The sequence below is a fragment of the Nyctereutes procyonoides genome, unplaced genomic scaffold, assembly GCF_905146905.1.
Source record: "Nyctereutes procyonoides isolate TBG_1078 unplaced genomic scaffold, NYPRO_anot_genome, whole genome shotgun sequence".
NCBI classification, from domain to species: domain Eukaryota; kingdom Metazoa; phylum Chordata; class Mammalia; order Carnivora; family Canidae; genus Nyctereutes; species Nyctereutes procyonoides.
In genome coordinates, this window is record NW_026575135.1 from 70,115,179 (window position 1) to 70,129,012 (window position 13,834).

The 13,834-nt window shown below is 51.2% G+C and overlaps 1 protein-coding gene across 3 annotated transcripts in view; it reads right to left on the reverse strand.

Moving 5' to 3' along the window:
• PHYKPL (5-phosphohydroxy-L-lysine phospho-lyase) overlaps positions 1 to 13,487 on the reverse strand; it is a 36,025-nt gene extending 22,538 nt beyond the window's left edge. The window contains exons 1-8 of one of the 3 annotated variants that reach the window (XM_055301674.1): positions 13,366 to 13,487; positions 12,520 to 12,638; positions 10,864 to 10,994; positions 7,813 to 7,887; positions 7,186 to 7,273; positions 6,992 to 7,108; positions 5,951 to 6,033; positions 5,494 to 5,719 (exon numbers count right to left, since the gene is read on the reverse strand). In XM_055301674.1, the coding sequence (XP_055157649.1) occupies positions 5,494 to 5,719; positions 5,951 to 6,033; positions 6,992 to 7,108; positions 7,186 to 7,273; positions 7,813 to 7,887; positions 10,864 to 10,994; positions 12,520 to 12,570 (771 nt within the window). In that variant the 5' untranslated portion in view covers positions 12,571 to 12,638; positions 13,366 to 13,487. Of the gene's footprint in view, positions 1 to 5,493; positions 5,720 to 5,950; positions 6,034 to 6,991; positions 7,109 to 7,185; positions 7,274 to 7,812; positions 7,888 to 10,863; positions 11,024 to 12,519; positions 12,639 to 13,365 lie in introns of all 3 variants that reach the window. The other 2 variants (XM_055301673.1, XM_055301675.1) reach the window with 2 other exon arrangements.
• Between the last annotated feature and the right edge of the window lie 347 nt (positions 13,488 to 13,834).

Sequence of the window (13,834 nt, forward strand, 5' to 3'; positions counted from 1 at the left end):
AATAAATAAAATCTTAAAAAAATTAAAAATAGAACTGCCACATGATTCAGGAATCCCATTTCTGGGTATTTATCAGAAGGAGATAAAAACACTATTTCCAAGAAATATCTGCACCCTCGTGTTTACTGCAGCACTGTTTTCAATAGCCAAGGCATAGAAGTAACCTAAGTGTATACACGTGGTTGAATGGATACAGGAAATGTGGTATATATGCATAATAGAACATTAACCATAAAAAAGAAAGAAATCTTGCCATTTGTGACAGCATGTCCTGTACCTTGAGGACATAATGCTAAGTTAAATGAGTCCAACAGAGAAAGACAAATACCGTAGCTCACATATTTGTGGAATCAAAACAAAAAGCAAAAAGCAGGGCACCTGGGTAGCTCCGTGGGTTAAGTGTCTGCCTTCGGCTCAGGTCATGATCTGGGGGTCCTGGGATAGAGCCTCATATTAGGCTCCCTAATAGGGACTCTGCTTCTCCCTCTCCCCTCTTGCCCCTGCTCACATGCTCTCTCAAGTAAATAAAATTAAGTAAAATATAAAAAAAACAAACTCAAGATGGAACTCGTAAATACAGAGAACATATTGATAGTTGCCAGAGATGGCAGTGTTGGGGGATGGGCAAAATGAGTGAAGATGATCAGAAGGTACAAACTTCCAGTTACAAAATAAATAAGTTCGGGATGCCTAGGTGAGGCTCAGCAGTTGAACGTCTGCCTTTGGCTCAGGGCGTGATCCTGGAGTTCCAGGATCGATTCCCGCATTGGGCTCCCTGCACGGATCCTGCTTCTCCCTCTGCCTGTGTCTCTGCCTCTCTCTCTCTGTCTCTCATGAATAAATAAAAATCTTTAAAAATAAATAAGTTCTAGGGGTATAATGTACAGAATGGTGACTATAGTTAATAATGCTCTATTTTTGAAAGTTGCTAAGAGAGTAGATCTTAGAAGTTCTCATGACAAAAAAAAAGTTCTCATGACAAGAAAAAAATCTCTATAACTATGTGTGGTGATGGATGCTAACTAGACTTATTTTGGTGATCATTTTGAAACAAATATTGAATCATTATGCTGTACACCTGAAACTAATATGTTAGTTATACCTCAAATTTTAAAAGATTCAAGGGATGCCTGCAGTCAAATGTCTGGCTTTTTGGCTCAGTTCATGATCTCAGGGTCCTGGGATTGAGGCCTGTGTTAGGCTCCCGGCTCAGCAGGGAGTCTGCTTGTCCCTCTCTTTATGTTCTCTCTCAAAGAAATAAATAAAATCTTAAAAAAAAAAAAAAAAAAGATGCAATTCCCTGGGTTGCCTGGATGGCTCAGTAGGCAGAGCATGCGAGTCTTGATCTCAGGGTAGTGATTGAGCCCCACACTGGGTGTAGATATTATTTAAAAATAAAATTAGAGAAAAAAATTCAATTCCCAATGAACATATAGAAATAAAAAATATACTTAAATATATTTAAAGCTTAAAGCAAAAACTTAACTGTAATACAAGGAAAAATTGATGTTTTTAAATACTGAGATTTCTACACAATGATTGATATGTTATGTAGAGAAAACATCCAGCAAGAATACAGAAGATTCAAATAATACAGTTAACAAGTGTGACCTAAGAGACATTTACAGAGTTCTGCAAACATTTAGGGAATACACATTTTTCTTAAGAAAATGTAGAATAATCAAGTAACAAATCACCTCAACATATTTTACAAAGTATCACATAAGATGACTTTTGACCTCAGTGTCATTAGTCGTATGTTAATAATAAAAAGATTTGAAAAACCTAGAATTGAATAATGCTGTGGTCTTTACACTTTTTTTTAAAAAATTCATTTATGATAGTCACAGAGAGAGAGAGAGAGAGAGAGAGAGAGAGAGAGAGAGGCAGAGACACAGGCAGAGGGAGAAGCAGGCTCCATCCACCGGGAGCCCGATGTGGGATTCGATCCCGGGTCTCCAGCATCGCGCCCCGGGCCAAAGGCAGGCGCCAAACCGCTGCGCCACCCAGGGATCCCGGTCTTTACCCTTTTTTTTTTTTTTTTTTTTTTAAAGTAGGCTCCTCTCCCAGCATGAAGCCCAATGCAAGGCTTGAACTCATGACCCTGGGATCAAGACCTGACCTGAGATCAAGAGTCAGATGCCTAACAGACTGAGCCCTCCTAGTACCCAGGTCCTCCTACTTTTGAACTTAGAATCCCTTTAAAATTACTGAGGGATCCAACCTACAAAATTGACAAAGGACTAGTATTTTTTTTTCAAAGGTTTTATTTATTTATTTATGAGAGACAGAGAGAGAGAGAGGCAGAGACATAGGCAGAGAAGCAGGCTCTCCATGGGGAACCCGATGAGGGACTGGATCCTTGGAACCTGGGATCATGACTTGAGCCAAAGGCAGACGCTCAACCACTGAGCAACCCAGGTGCCCCGACAAAGGGCTAGTATTAATAATATATATATATGTGTGTGTGTGTGTATGCCTATGTATATGTACACACACACAAATATACACACACACAGAGGCACACAGAAGCCTCACAAATAAGAAAAACTCTAGTAACTCAGTCAAAAAATGGGCAAAAGAAAAAACATTTCACAGAAGAGGAAACACATGGCCAATAAACATATGAAGATATCCAAAATATATATAGAACTTACAAAACTCAACACCCAAAAAACAAACGATCCAGTTTAAAAATGGGTAGGAGAGATGAACAGACATTTCTCTAAAAAAGACATCCAGATGGCCAACAGACACATGAACAGATGCTCATCATCACTTACCACCAGGGAAATGCAAATCAAAACTACGAGGTATCACCTCACACCTGCCAGAATGGCTAACAGCAACACAAGAAACAGGTGTTAGTGAGGATGTGGAGAAAAAGGAACCCCTGTGCACTGTTGGTGGGAATGCAAACTGGTGCAGCCACTGTGGAAAACAGTATGGAGTTTCCTCAAAAACTTAAAAATAGAGCTACCTTATGATCCAGCAATCACACCATTGGGTTTTTGCCCAAAGGATATAAGAACACTAATTCAAATGGATACATGAACCCCTAGGTTTATAGCAGGAGTATTTACAATAGCCACAACATGGGAGCAGCCCAAGTGTCCATCGAATGATAAAGAAGTATCTCTCTATATATACAATGGAATATTATTCATCCATAAAAAAGAACGAAATCTTGCCATTTGCAACATGGATGGAACTACAGTATTATAAGTAAAATAAGTCAGAGAAAGACAAATACCATATGATTTCATTCATGTGGAATTTAAGAAACAAGAACGAGCAAAGGGAATAAGAGAGAGAAATCAAGAAACAGACTCTTTAGAGCACAAACTGATGGTCACCAGAGGGGAGGAGGGTGGAGGATGGGGTAAACGGGTGATGGGGATTAACGAGCACACTTGTTACAGAGATGTTCCACATAATTTGAAACCAGGGAATGGTATATCAAGACCATTTCCTGATTTGAGGGGGTACCATTTGACATGCTACTTGCCTGGCAAAAATTCAAAGGTGTTTGAGAGGAAGTAGACCCACAGAACCTTATACACCACTGATAGTTAACTTTTGAACTACTCTGGAAAACAGGTCATCGTCTCAAATACAGAGTGGACAGAGACCCCATGACCCAGCAAGTCCACTTTAAGGCCTCCTCTTAAGAAAAACTCTTACAAAATAGAAACTTCTAAAAATGTTTATAGCAGCGAAAACCATGGAACAACCCGAAAGCACATCAACAGGGATAGACAAATAAATCACGGCATGTTCCTATGTGGGATATTATGGAGCAAACTTTGGTGACAAACAACATGGACTCCTGGTGATATAATGTTAGGTGGAAAAGACCAATCTCCTAAAAGAATGCACAGCATGATACACTCTTTGTAAGGCTAAAAACAACCAGAATGAACAATGAACCTGGTGCTGGTTACCAGGGTAGGGGTGGGGGCAAGGAAACAGCAACAGGGGGCAGCCACATGGATAGATGCAGGTCACTGTCCAGGTCCTAACTTCCATTTGGAATGATGGCTTCTTGATGCTTACAACATTAATCAGAGTAATGTAATCAGGTTACGGTGCCTGGGTGGCTCAGTCAGTTGAGCGTCTGCCTTTGGCTCAGGTCATGATCCCAGAGTCCTGGGATCGAGTCCCACGCTGAGCAGGGAGCCTGCTTCGCTCTATGCCCCTCCCCGCTCCTTGTGATCTCGCGCTCTCTCTCTCAAATAAATAAATAAAATCTTAAAAAAAAAAAAAAAGGTAACCAGTTAACTGGTTAAAAGACGATGGTGGAGGGACAGAGGATGAGTCTTTAAAGAATCAGTTTACATAATCTAACTACAAGCACTTCAGGTTAAGATAAACAAAACCCCAGATAGTGCTCCATGGGGTAGTCTGTCTTTCACCCCACAGGACACATTCCTTCCTGCCCCCAGGGCTACTGCCTCCCGCTCTTCCACCCACATGATGTCTCCAATGTCTGTCCCACACCTCTTCTCTGCCCCTCTCTGCATCCCCTATGCTGTCTCTGTGCTCTCCGAGGGCCGACGTCACACCACTTCCATCATTCTCTTGGCTCAGATGTCTGTGGGTCTGTCTTCCCCTCAAAAGGGAGCTTGTCCAGGGCATCTGTCTGTGTGTCCCCTGGGCATCTAGTGACGATGTGCCGAGTCCTTGGCCCTTGCCCTTAACGACCTTCTCTGCCTCCTCTCCACCATCCTGCCCAATCTCGACCTGTTTCAGCCTCCAACTCAAACTGGCTTTCTTGGGAAGTCACAGTGGGTTCTTCTTCCCCTCGTCGACACTGTCCCTTCCTATTCCTTCCCTCTGGCCCACACCCACATTTAGGCCTCCTCCCTTGCCTGGATGGGTCTCCCCACCTCCAGCTCTTTCTCCACAGATTGCCAGAGATCTCTCTAATGTTTATTTTACATCTCATCTGTGAAAACTGTTCCATGGCTCGTCACTGCCTGCAGGATCGGTCTGAGGAAGCCCCCGGTGACCACCACGCTCCCCACATCCACTGCATGTTCTCTCAGTGTGACACAAGGACCCACTTCACTTAGGCAAAGCTCTCCGGCCTGCAGCCCAAGGACGGGGAGCCACGTCCTCCTTGAAGCTCCTACTGGAATGTCAACTGTGCTCCCAGACAGTAGGCACCCAAACAGATGGAACTCTTGACACATCTGCATCGGCCCAGGAGCAGAGCCTGGCACACAGCAGTAGCATCTGGGGAAGGGAGGGCCCCTTGTATTCTTCCTGCAGACGAGACAAGGCATGCTCTCTTGTGACAGTTTTTGGATCAATGCTAGTTTTTAAAGGTTGTGTGTTTTTTCCTCTGATCTGTGGGAACCCCCCGAGGGCAGCATCTTAGAAGTCTGTGCTGGGTATAGGGGAAGGGCTATGGCCTCTGCCCACTAAGGACAAGCAGGCTGAGGCCCAGCAGAACCCACAGTGCCCCCTTGTCCCAGAGCCTGCACTCACCGTGTTGAAGTACTCAACACCAGTGGCTTCGAAGGCCCTTGCCACAGCTTGGGTTGTGGCCACGCAGGCTACAGGGTGGCCATTGCCAATGGACTTGCCCATGGTGACAATGTCGGGGACAAAGTCTTCTCCCTGCAGCTGGAAGGCCCAGAAGTGCTTGCCTACTCGGCCAAAGCCCACTTGAATCTCGTCTGCGACAAAGACCCCTCCGGCCCCGTGGATGTGCCTGTAGCAGAGGACACACAGCTGATGAGGCCTGTGGCAAGAGGGATGGGATCAGAGCTGGGGGGTCCTGGACTCTGAACCCTGGCTCTGCCAGCAACAAGGTGGCGGCATCAGGCAGGCGTCTGACTTTCTCAGGGCCACCATTTCTTTCTGGTCAAGAGGCCAAGCTGAGGCTGGAATTAGGAACAAATGTCGGGAAGCCCCATTATAGCGCCCCCTCAGGGCTACTCACTCTGCCACTTCCTGGAAGAAGCCGGCAGGGGGGATGATCTGCCCCGCGACACTGGGCAGAGACTCCACGAAGAATGCTGCAATCTGTGGATGAGATAGGATGCTGGGGCCACCCCGTGGAGACATGGGGTGGTATGCTGGCTCAGCGCTGGCTCCTTGGTGAGACGAGTCGCCAGCGTTGCCATATGGTCACCTTGAGCTCCGGATCACATCTGGCCTGTGACTGGGTTTTCTCTCAAGAAGCAAACCAACTCTTACCATGTGGGACTCTCCGGGCCCCTTGTATTTAGCATGTCCCAAATGAAACCCACTGATCCCCCCCCCCCCCGGGCTTCCCTGTCCCTGCCTGGTGACTCCTGTCCCCCCCATGGAGAGAAACGCGGCTTCCATCCATGATCCATGAGTCAGCACAGCCTCTGCCTCCTCATCATCTGCGTCTGTTATCTCCGTACCTCCTGTGTCTGTGTCTCCTGCCCTCCACCCAGACACGCCTACCTCCTGGCACATGTGGGGCTTTCTGCCTTGGCCTCCTGCATCCCCTCTTGTTACTCTCCCTTCAAAGGTTCCCGGTGGCCTTCAGCTGCTCAGCACAGACCTTGTGGTCCTATGGCACTGGGGTGGGGGTGGGGGGTCCCACCTGCCTCTCCAGGCTCATCTCCTGCCAGCTCGGCCAGGCCACCCCACATTGATGGGGTTCCACCTTTTCAGGCTGCCCCTCTGCTTAGGATGCCTTTCTTCTCCTACCTGCCCCTCCCCTGCCCACTGTGAGTGCTAGCTCCTCCTCACTGAAATCAGGCAGCACTTCCTCTGAGGACCCTCCTTCACGCCCACACCAGTCCAGCCCGCATCCCTAGACTCCGGTAGCACCCAGGACATGTCTTTATCTAAACTCCTTGCTGAGCACCCAAACCTCCTACTAGATTCCTCAAGGGTGGGCCCTAGTTCCAGGGTCTCTCAGGGTCCCCAGTGTCGAGCACTGTGCTGGTAGGGAAGGAAATGACATTTGCTGTTCCATTTCATGGGACCCTGCAGATGTGGTTACCTTCCTGCCCTTCTCCTGCACGCTGCTCACCACGCGCTTCACCTCGTTGGCATAGGCCCCAGCAGGATCGGGGTGGTCCTCCTGGTATAGACCCCGGTAGGTGTCTGGGAGAGGTGCCTGTGGGGAGTGACAGCACCGTGTCATTCAGGCCAGAGGGAGGGCACCGACCTATTGCCCATTTTGGCAGTGCATACCACATGGACCCACTCCTTCTGGCCATCCAGGTCTCGGAACTTGTAGGGACTGATGTCGATCAGCGAGCTCAGGTGACCGTGATAAGCACTGAGGGGAGAAGGGAGGGCTCAGGTCTGGGTGGCACGGACTCCATGGCCCAGCCCCAATGACTGTCTCCTCATATCAGGAGCCACAGGAAGACCGACCCAACCCAGTCCCCAAGTTCTGGGGCTGGGAACCAGCAAGACTTCCTGAAAGGCCACTTACTAGCTAGGTATTGGTGACTCATCATTTAACCTCTCTGGATTCAGTGCTCTCCTCCGTGAAGTTGGCGTAGGGGGAGGTTTCTTTTGCAGAACTGTCATGAATCTCGAAGGGGATAATGCTCTAGCCCTGGGCCTCATGCATAGCAGATACTCAATACCTAAAGCATGGGGCCAATTCTTGTGATGTTACAAAGCATCCCTCACTCCCAGAAGAGGCTGGGGGAAGTGCCCCCTGGTGTATGTAGGGGTGTCTCTGTGGCCTTGTCCTTATGCTTCCCTCTAGTAGCCCAGGCCCCTCATCCTCCTGCCCAAGGCACTCAAAGCTTGAGCCTTACTGATCCCCAGTAAGTGGTAGACCCAGGCTCCTGAAAGGGCACTTACTGGTCTAATACCACCACGTCCCAGTGTCCTGTGTATTGGCGGGCCAGCCTCAGGGCCAGGTCATTGGCTTCTGACCTGTGACAGAAAAGGACGGCATTGCTCAGACAGCTGTCCAAGGGCTTTCCTTATGGATATGCTTCCTACCGAGAAACCAGGAGGAAATGAAGAGCCCTTTCAGCAGCAGGAAGATCCTAGGATACCACTTGTGAGTCGTTTGAGCTCACTCATTCAGTGAAAATTTTATCAGATGCCTCTTATGTGCTAAGAGTTGGGTGGTGGTGGGGGGAGGAGTAGTAAATGAAAGGTCTTGGACCTCCTGGAACTTATATTCTAGTATGTGTCAGGGAGGCCAAGTCAAGCCAAAACAAAACAAAAACGAAAAAAATGAAAGAATGATCATTTTGATAAGTGTTCCAAGAGAACCACGCAGACGCTTCCTTCAGATAAAGAGGTCTGATGGGCTGAATTGTGTGCCCCCAAATTCCTATGCTGAAGCCCTAACCCCTAGCAGCTACGAATGTGACTGTATTTGGAAATAGGGCTTTTAAAGAGGTGATTCAATTAAAATGAGGTGGGCAGAGCAGGCCCTAATCCAATCTGACCTGAGTCCTCCTAAGAGGAAACGTGGACACACGGAGACACAAGAGGTGTGGAGATATAGAACACCCAGTGAAGACTCAGCAGGAAGGTGGCCAATCATATACCAGGGAGACAGCCTAAAAGAAGCCAAAGAGGTTGAGCCCCTCTTCTTGGATGTTGGCCTCCAGGAGCAGGAGAAATACATTTATATCACTTAAGTCTCCCAGTCTGTGGTGTTGTCATGGTAGCCCAACCTAACAGGGGTCAGGGAAAAACTCGGGGAGGAGATGCCACCTGAACCGGGTCCCCAGGGGGAAGGTTCTAGGCAGTGTAAGTAACCTAGTTCAGGAGAGACACTCTGGGGCCTTGATACAGGGCCTTGGAAGGTGCTGGATTTTCTTCACTGTGCCGTGCCAAGCTACTGAAGAGTTGTTTTGTTTTTTTAAAAGACTTTATTTTTTAAAATAATACGGGGGCCTTGAACTCACTCTGTGTGAAGCTTGAACTCACAACCCCAAGATCAAGAGTCACAAACTCTGCTGACTGAGCCTGTGCCAGGCGCCTCTGAAGAGTTTTAATCTGAGAAGGGACATGATTCAGCTCCTACTTGGGGAGGAGGCCTCTGGCTGGCTGTGTGGGCCTAATGGAATAGAAGGGGTGGGGAGGAGAGCTAGGAGGACACCATGGAGAGCAGAAAGATGGTAGAAGACAAACCTGGTGACAGACGATGGGGACATGATGCGAGCCTGGGAGGGTGTGTGGTTCCTGCCTGGAGCAGAGATGCAGATGATACTGCCGTTTATGAGGGAAGACAGGGTGGAGGTGGCCTTGACAGGGGATGTCATCCTGGGAATGGCCAGGAGAGCCTGTGCCCTGGTCCCATACCAGGTGTTGGCAGAAGACAACCAACTCCTTTTGGACACATCAAGTTGGAGATGGTCCAGAAGTAGGCTGTTGGAACCTTGCACCTGGCACACGTGGGCAGCGCCTGGGCTTGAGACACAAATTTGGGAATCACCAGCACATGGACGATATCTAAGCCCATGGGAACGGATGAGATCACAGAGGGAGAAGGCTCAGAAAGACAGCTACAGAAACCTGGAGCAAGACCAGAGAGCATTTCCAGAAAGTGGCAACACTAGCAACACTGCTGAGACAGAACAAGACAAAGACAGCAAAGAGGCCACTGGTTTGGCAATGTGGAAGTCACTGGAATCCAGAGTGAATGTGGTGGAGTAAACTAGCAAATGTCACTGTCCCCACTGCCCAGGGAGCTCTGACTCCTGGACCTAGCTCTCTGCTCTTCCCAGAGATGCACTGGTGCTGGCTTTGCCTTCTCCTATGTGGATGACCCTGGGCCAAGCTGGATCCTTTCTTTGAACGACTGTTTCCTTATTGGCAAAATGAAGATGGGAAATTCCACTTCCTAGAAATTACTGGGGACTGGTGTGTGAGAATGACAATGATGATGCTAACGCTTATCACTAGATTCCATATGCCAGGGCACAGGATTTGTAGGAACGTGCTTTCCCAGGTGGGCTAGGCTGGTTCTATGCACACATCATCATCTGCCATTTCTGTTCCCACTGCCACTCCTAGTGTGAGCTACCATCACCTGTCAACCAGGCCGCTGAGCTGGTGCCTATCAGTGTCCATTCTTGCTCTTGCTCTTCCTCAGCCCTGAGGAAGCCCTCACTTGCCTGGTTAAAACCCTCAGATGGCTTCCCAACACCCTTAGGATAAAAACAAATTTCTCACTTGGAATGTGTCGGCTCATACCCGCTCCTCCCCCTTTGGGTCCTCAAGTGTGCCGGGTGCCATGCCCTTCCTGTTGCAGGGCTTTGCACTAGCTATTCTGGGTGTTGAGGAACCCTGACAAGAACACTCCACTTCCATTGCCCACTTCCAACGTGGGCAGCTTCCTTCCTCTTTGCCCCATAGTGTTCCTTCAGGGCAGCCTTCTCTGACGCTCTCCGAGCAAGCCTGGAGCCCCTCACTGCATCTCTGCCTCATCAGGTCCCTTATTTCTCCTCCAGACGATGGCCCCTCTTAGTAATTCTGCATTTCTTTTTTTTTTAATTCTGCATTTCTGTGAAGGACTACTCAAGGTTTTCATTCCTTACTGAGCAACCTGAGGGCAGGGATTTTGGCTGTAACCCCCGAGCTGTGATGGATATTCATAGGGCAGAAACAAGGGAACAGATCACCTAGGTAAGTCCCAAGGACAATCACGGAACTGGCAGTCATGGAACGGAGGTAATGGCATGCCTTAGTAAGAGACCAGAAAACCGGACCCAACAGAGTCAGTGCCAGGGTCTACAGCTGGGGATGCAGGCACCCGGCCAGCCAGGCCAAGGCTGCCTCTCCCCCAGGGCACATTGGGTCAGCTGTACTAGGTTTCGCCCACGTGAGCAGTTCTGTCAGTCTTCAGCATCTCACCCTCTTGCTGGGGGCTGGCCAAAGTCCACTTACCCAGAATTCAGGAAATAAAACACAGACAGCTTCTCCGGCAGGGTCTCTGAGAGCCTCTGTGCGTAATCCACGATGTTGTCGTGCAGGTATCGGCTGTTGGTGTTGAGCACCTGGTTCTGTTCGTGTGCTGCCTGGACCACGAGAGGGTGGCAGTGGCCAACTGGAAGAGGGCCACCTCCATTACATGGTGGCTCTGCTCAGCCAGTCCCACTGGGCCTCCCCCAGCCCCCGTCCATAAACCTAGCAGAGCAGTTGTGGGGGAGGGGTGGGAAGGAGAGAGGGGAGTCTGAAGACAGGTGTGTGTGACAGAGATGCTGGTTCTGGAAAGGCAGACCTGGAAAGGCGTCCCTGAGATTCTGGCAGAAGAAAAATGTCATTGACAAAATCCCAATCTAGCAAATCCAGGTCTTTAAGGGAGCTTCTTGAGGCCTGTTTGACAGACAGTATGTGGGGCGCGTCTGCGGGCAGGACCGACCTCTTTGCTAGTCAGGGGGGCTGGAGGCAATGCTGATTGCCAACAGCCAGGGGTTACAACAGTGAACATGTGCTGAGGGCTCGCCATGTGCCAGGCACACTCAAAGCAAATTATCCAAATTAACTCACTTATTTCTCCAAAACACCTTGAGGTGAATATTACCATGTTTATTTTGCAGATCAGCAAACTGAGGCACAGAGAATTAAGTAGCTTGCCCAGGAGCACAGAGTTAAGTGGAAGGCAGGGACATGAACTCAGGTAGTCTGGACTAGAGGCCCTGCATTTTTTGTTTTGAAGATTTTAGTTTATTTTTTTAATTGTTTAAATTTTTTTATTCATTTATGATAGTCACACACACACAGAGAGAGAGAGAGAGAGAGAGAGAGAGAGAGAGAGAGAGGCGCAGAGACACAGGCAGAGGGAGAAGCAGGCTCCATGCAGGGAGCCCGACGTGGGATTCGATCCTGGGTCTCCAGGATCGCACCCTGGGCCAAAGGCAGGCGCCAAACCGCTGCGCCACCCCAGGGATCCCTTGTTTTGAAGATTTTAATTATTTACTTGAGAGAGAGAGAGATTGAGAGAACAAGTGTGTGTGGGGGTGGGTAGGGGCAGGGGGAGAGGGACAAGCAGGCTCCCGGCTGAGCAGGGGCTTGATCCCAGGACCCTGAGATCATGACCAGAGCTGAAGGCGGATGCTTAACCGACTAAGCCATCCAGGCGCCCCTAGAGACCCTGCTTTCTACCCTCTACTTCATTAACTCCTAATGTGTCTGCTGGGTTACAGGCTCCCTTTGGCTCCATCAGCCCTGGCAGCCCCACCTGGACAACTGAATTCCTACTTCAGTTTCCTTGCTTAGCGCCTGAGAAGGTCGCTGGGGCTGAAGCCCTGCCATGACCCCCAGCACCTGGCCAGGGCTCTGCTGTGTGGCTGGTCACGGCCAGGTGGAATGACGCTCTCTGAGCTGGCCACCAGTCCCAAGAGGAACTGGACTTCAGACCTAGGTTTGTCTGGTTTAGCACAGCAGCCGCGCAGAAACTCTACAGTAGCTACACCTGAAAGACTGGGCTCCTCTGCTCAACTCAAGCTCTCCACCTCTCTCTACAATCTCGGGATCACCCGGGACCAGGTCCACAGCCTCAGCCCCCTCCCCTGCCCCACCGGCCCCAGGTATGATACTAACCATGAGCCACGTTGTTGATACAGTCGAGGTATTCTGCACCCTGTTCATCATACAAATACTGTCCTTGGCCCCGGACAATCTTAATAGGATCCTCAGGATAAAAGAGCCTGCAAGAATTGCTGTGGGGACAGCAAGCAGTGGACAGCCACGTCTGAAGACCTGAAGGGACAAGTGCACCCACCACAGACACCTTCCCCTTCCCCCTGAGTTTCTGGAAGGCACAAAAGCTTGAAGGGCGCAGTGTGCTTCCCTGCTTCTGGACCCCACTGTACAGGTGGCTGGAAAGGAGGAACGGGATGGCTCAGAAGCTGCTCAAAGTGAAACCGCCTGTCACCGGGAGGCTGTACGGCCCTGCTCATTTCTGCAGGTGCCCGCCTTAGTCCCTTGGATCCCCAAGGAAAGGCGAGGGAGGGCGCCCCCACAGGTGGCTGCCGCCCAGTCCTGAGGGTCCTGGCCAGCCGAGCGTCGCCGCAGCCCCGCTGGGGTCAGCCCCTAGCTCTCGCCCCCTCACGGGTCCTGGCAGGCCTGACCCTCTAAGGCCTCCTGAGAAACGCCCCCCCGTGCCCACCCTTCGTCTGAACTTTCAGTCCCTTTCCGGGCCACCCTCAGGCCAGGCCCAGGTCCCGGAGGCGCGCCCGCCGACCCGGAGGAGGTCCTCCCCGGAGCCAGGGCAGAGGCCTTCGGGGAGCGCAGTGGGGGCGGCCCGGCGAGGGCGCGGCGGGGGGGGCGGAGCGGGGGCGCCGCGCGGCCGGGGCTGCGGTCCCGGGGCTCCGCCGGCTCCGCGGGCTCCGCGGGCTCCGCGCTCGACGTGCGCGCGCGCACCGCCCCTCGCTACCGTCTCGGTACCTTAGCAGCCGCCGCCTCAGGGCCAGCGTCTCGACCTTCCCGCGCCGATCGGCGGCCATAGCACCGGGCGCGTAGTCGCGCGGAGACTGCGCCGAGAAGGCTCTCGCGTGCTCGGCCGCCAGGCCCCGCCCCCGGCCCCGCCCAGGCCCCGCCCCGCCCAGGCCCCGCCCCGCCCCCGCCCCGGCCCCGCCCCCCGCCCCGCCCCCGCCCAGGCCCCGCCCCCGCCCAGGCCCATCTCGAGCCCTGCCCCGGCCCCGCCCCTGCCTCTCTCCCGACGCTGCACTTTCCCTCTGTGCGAAGGAAGGGCTCCGGGGTGACCCCACTGCGGCTCCGTCTCGCAGCAGCCTTCTGAGGTCGGGGCTGAGTCTCCGAGTCGCCTCCTGCTGTATCGCATGGATTGCCCCGTGAGCGTTAACTGGGATGGGTGATAGACACCTAGCCCGGGGCCTCAGGGTGGGAGAGGAGATCG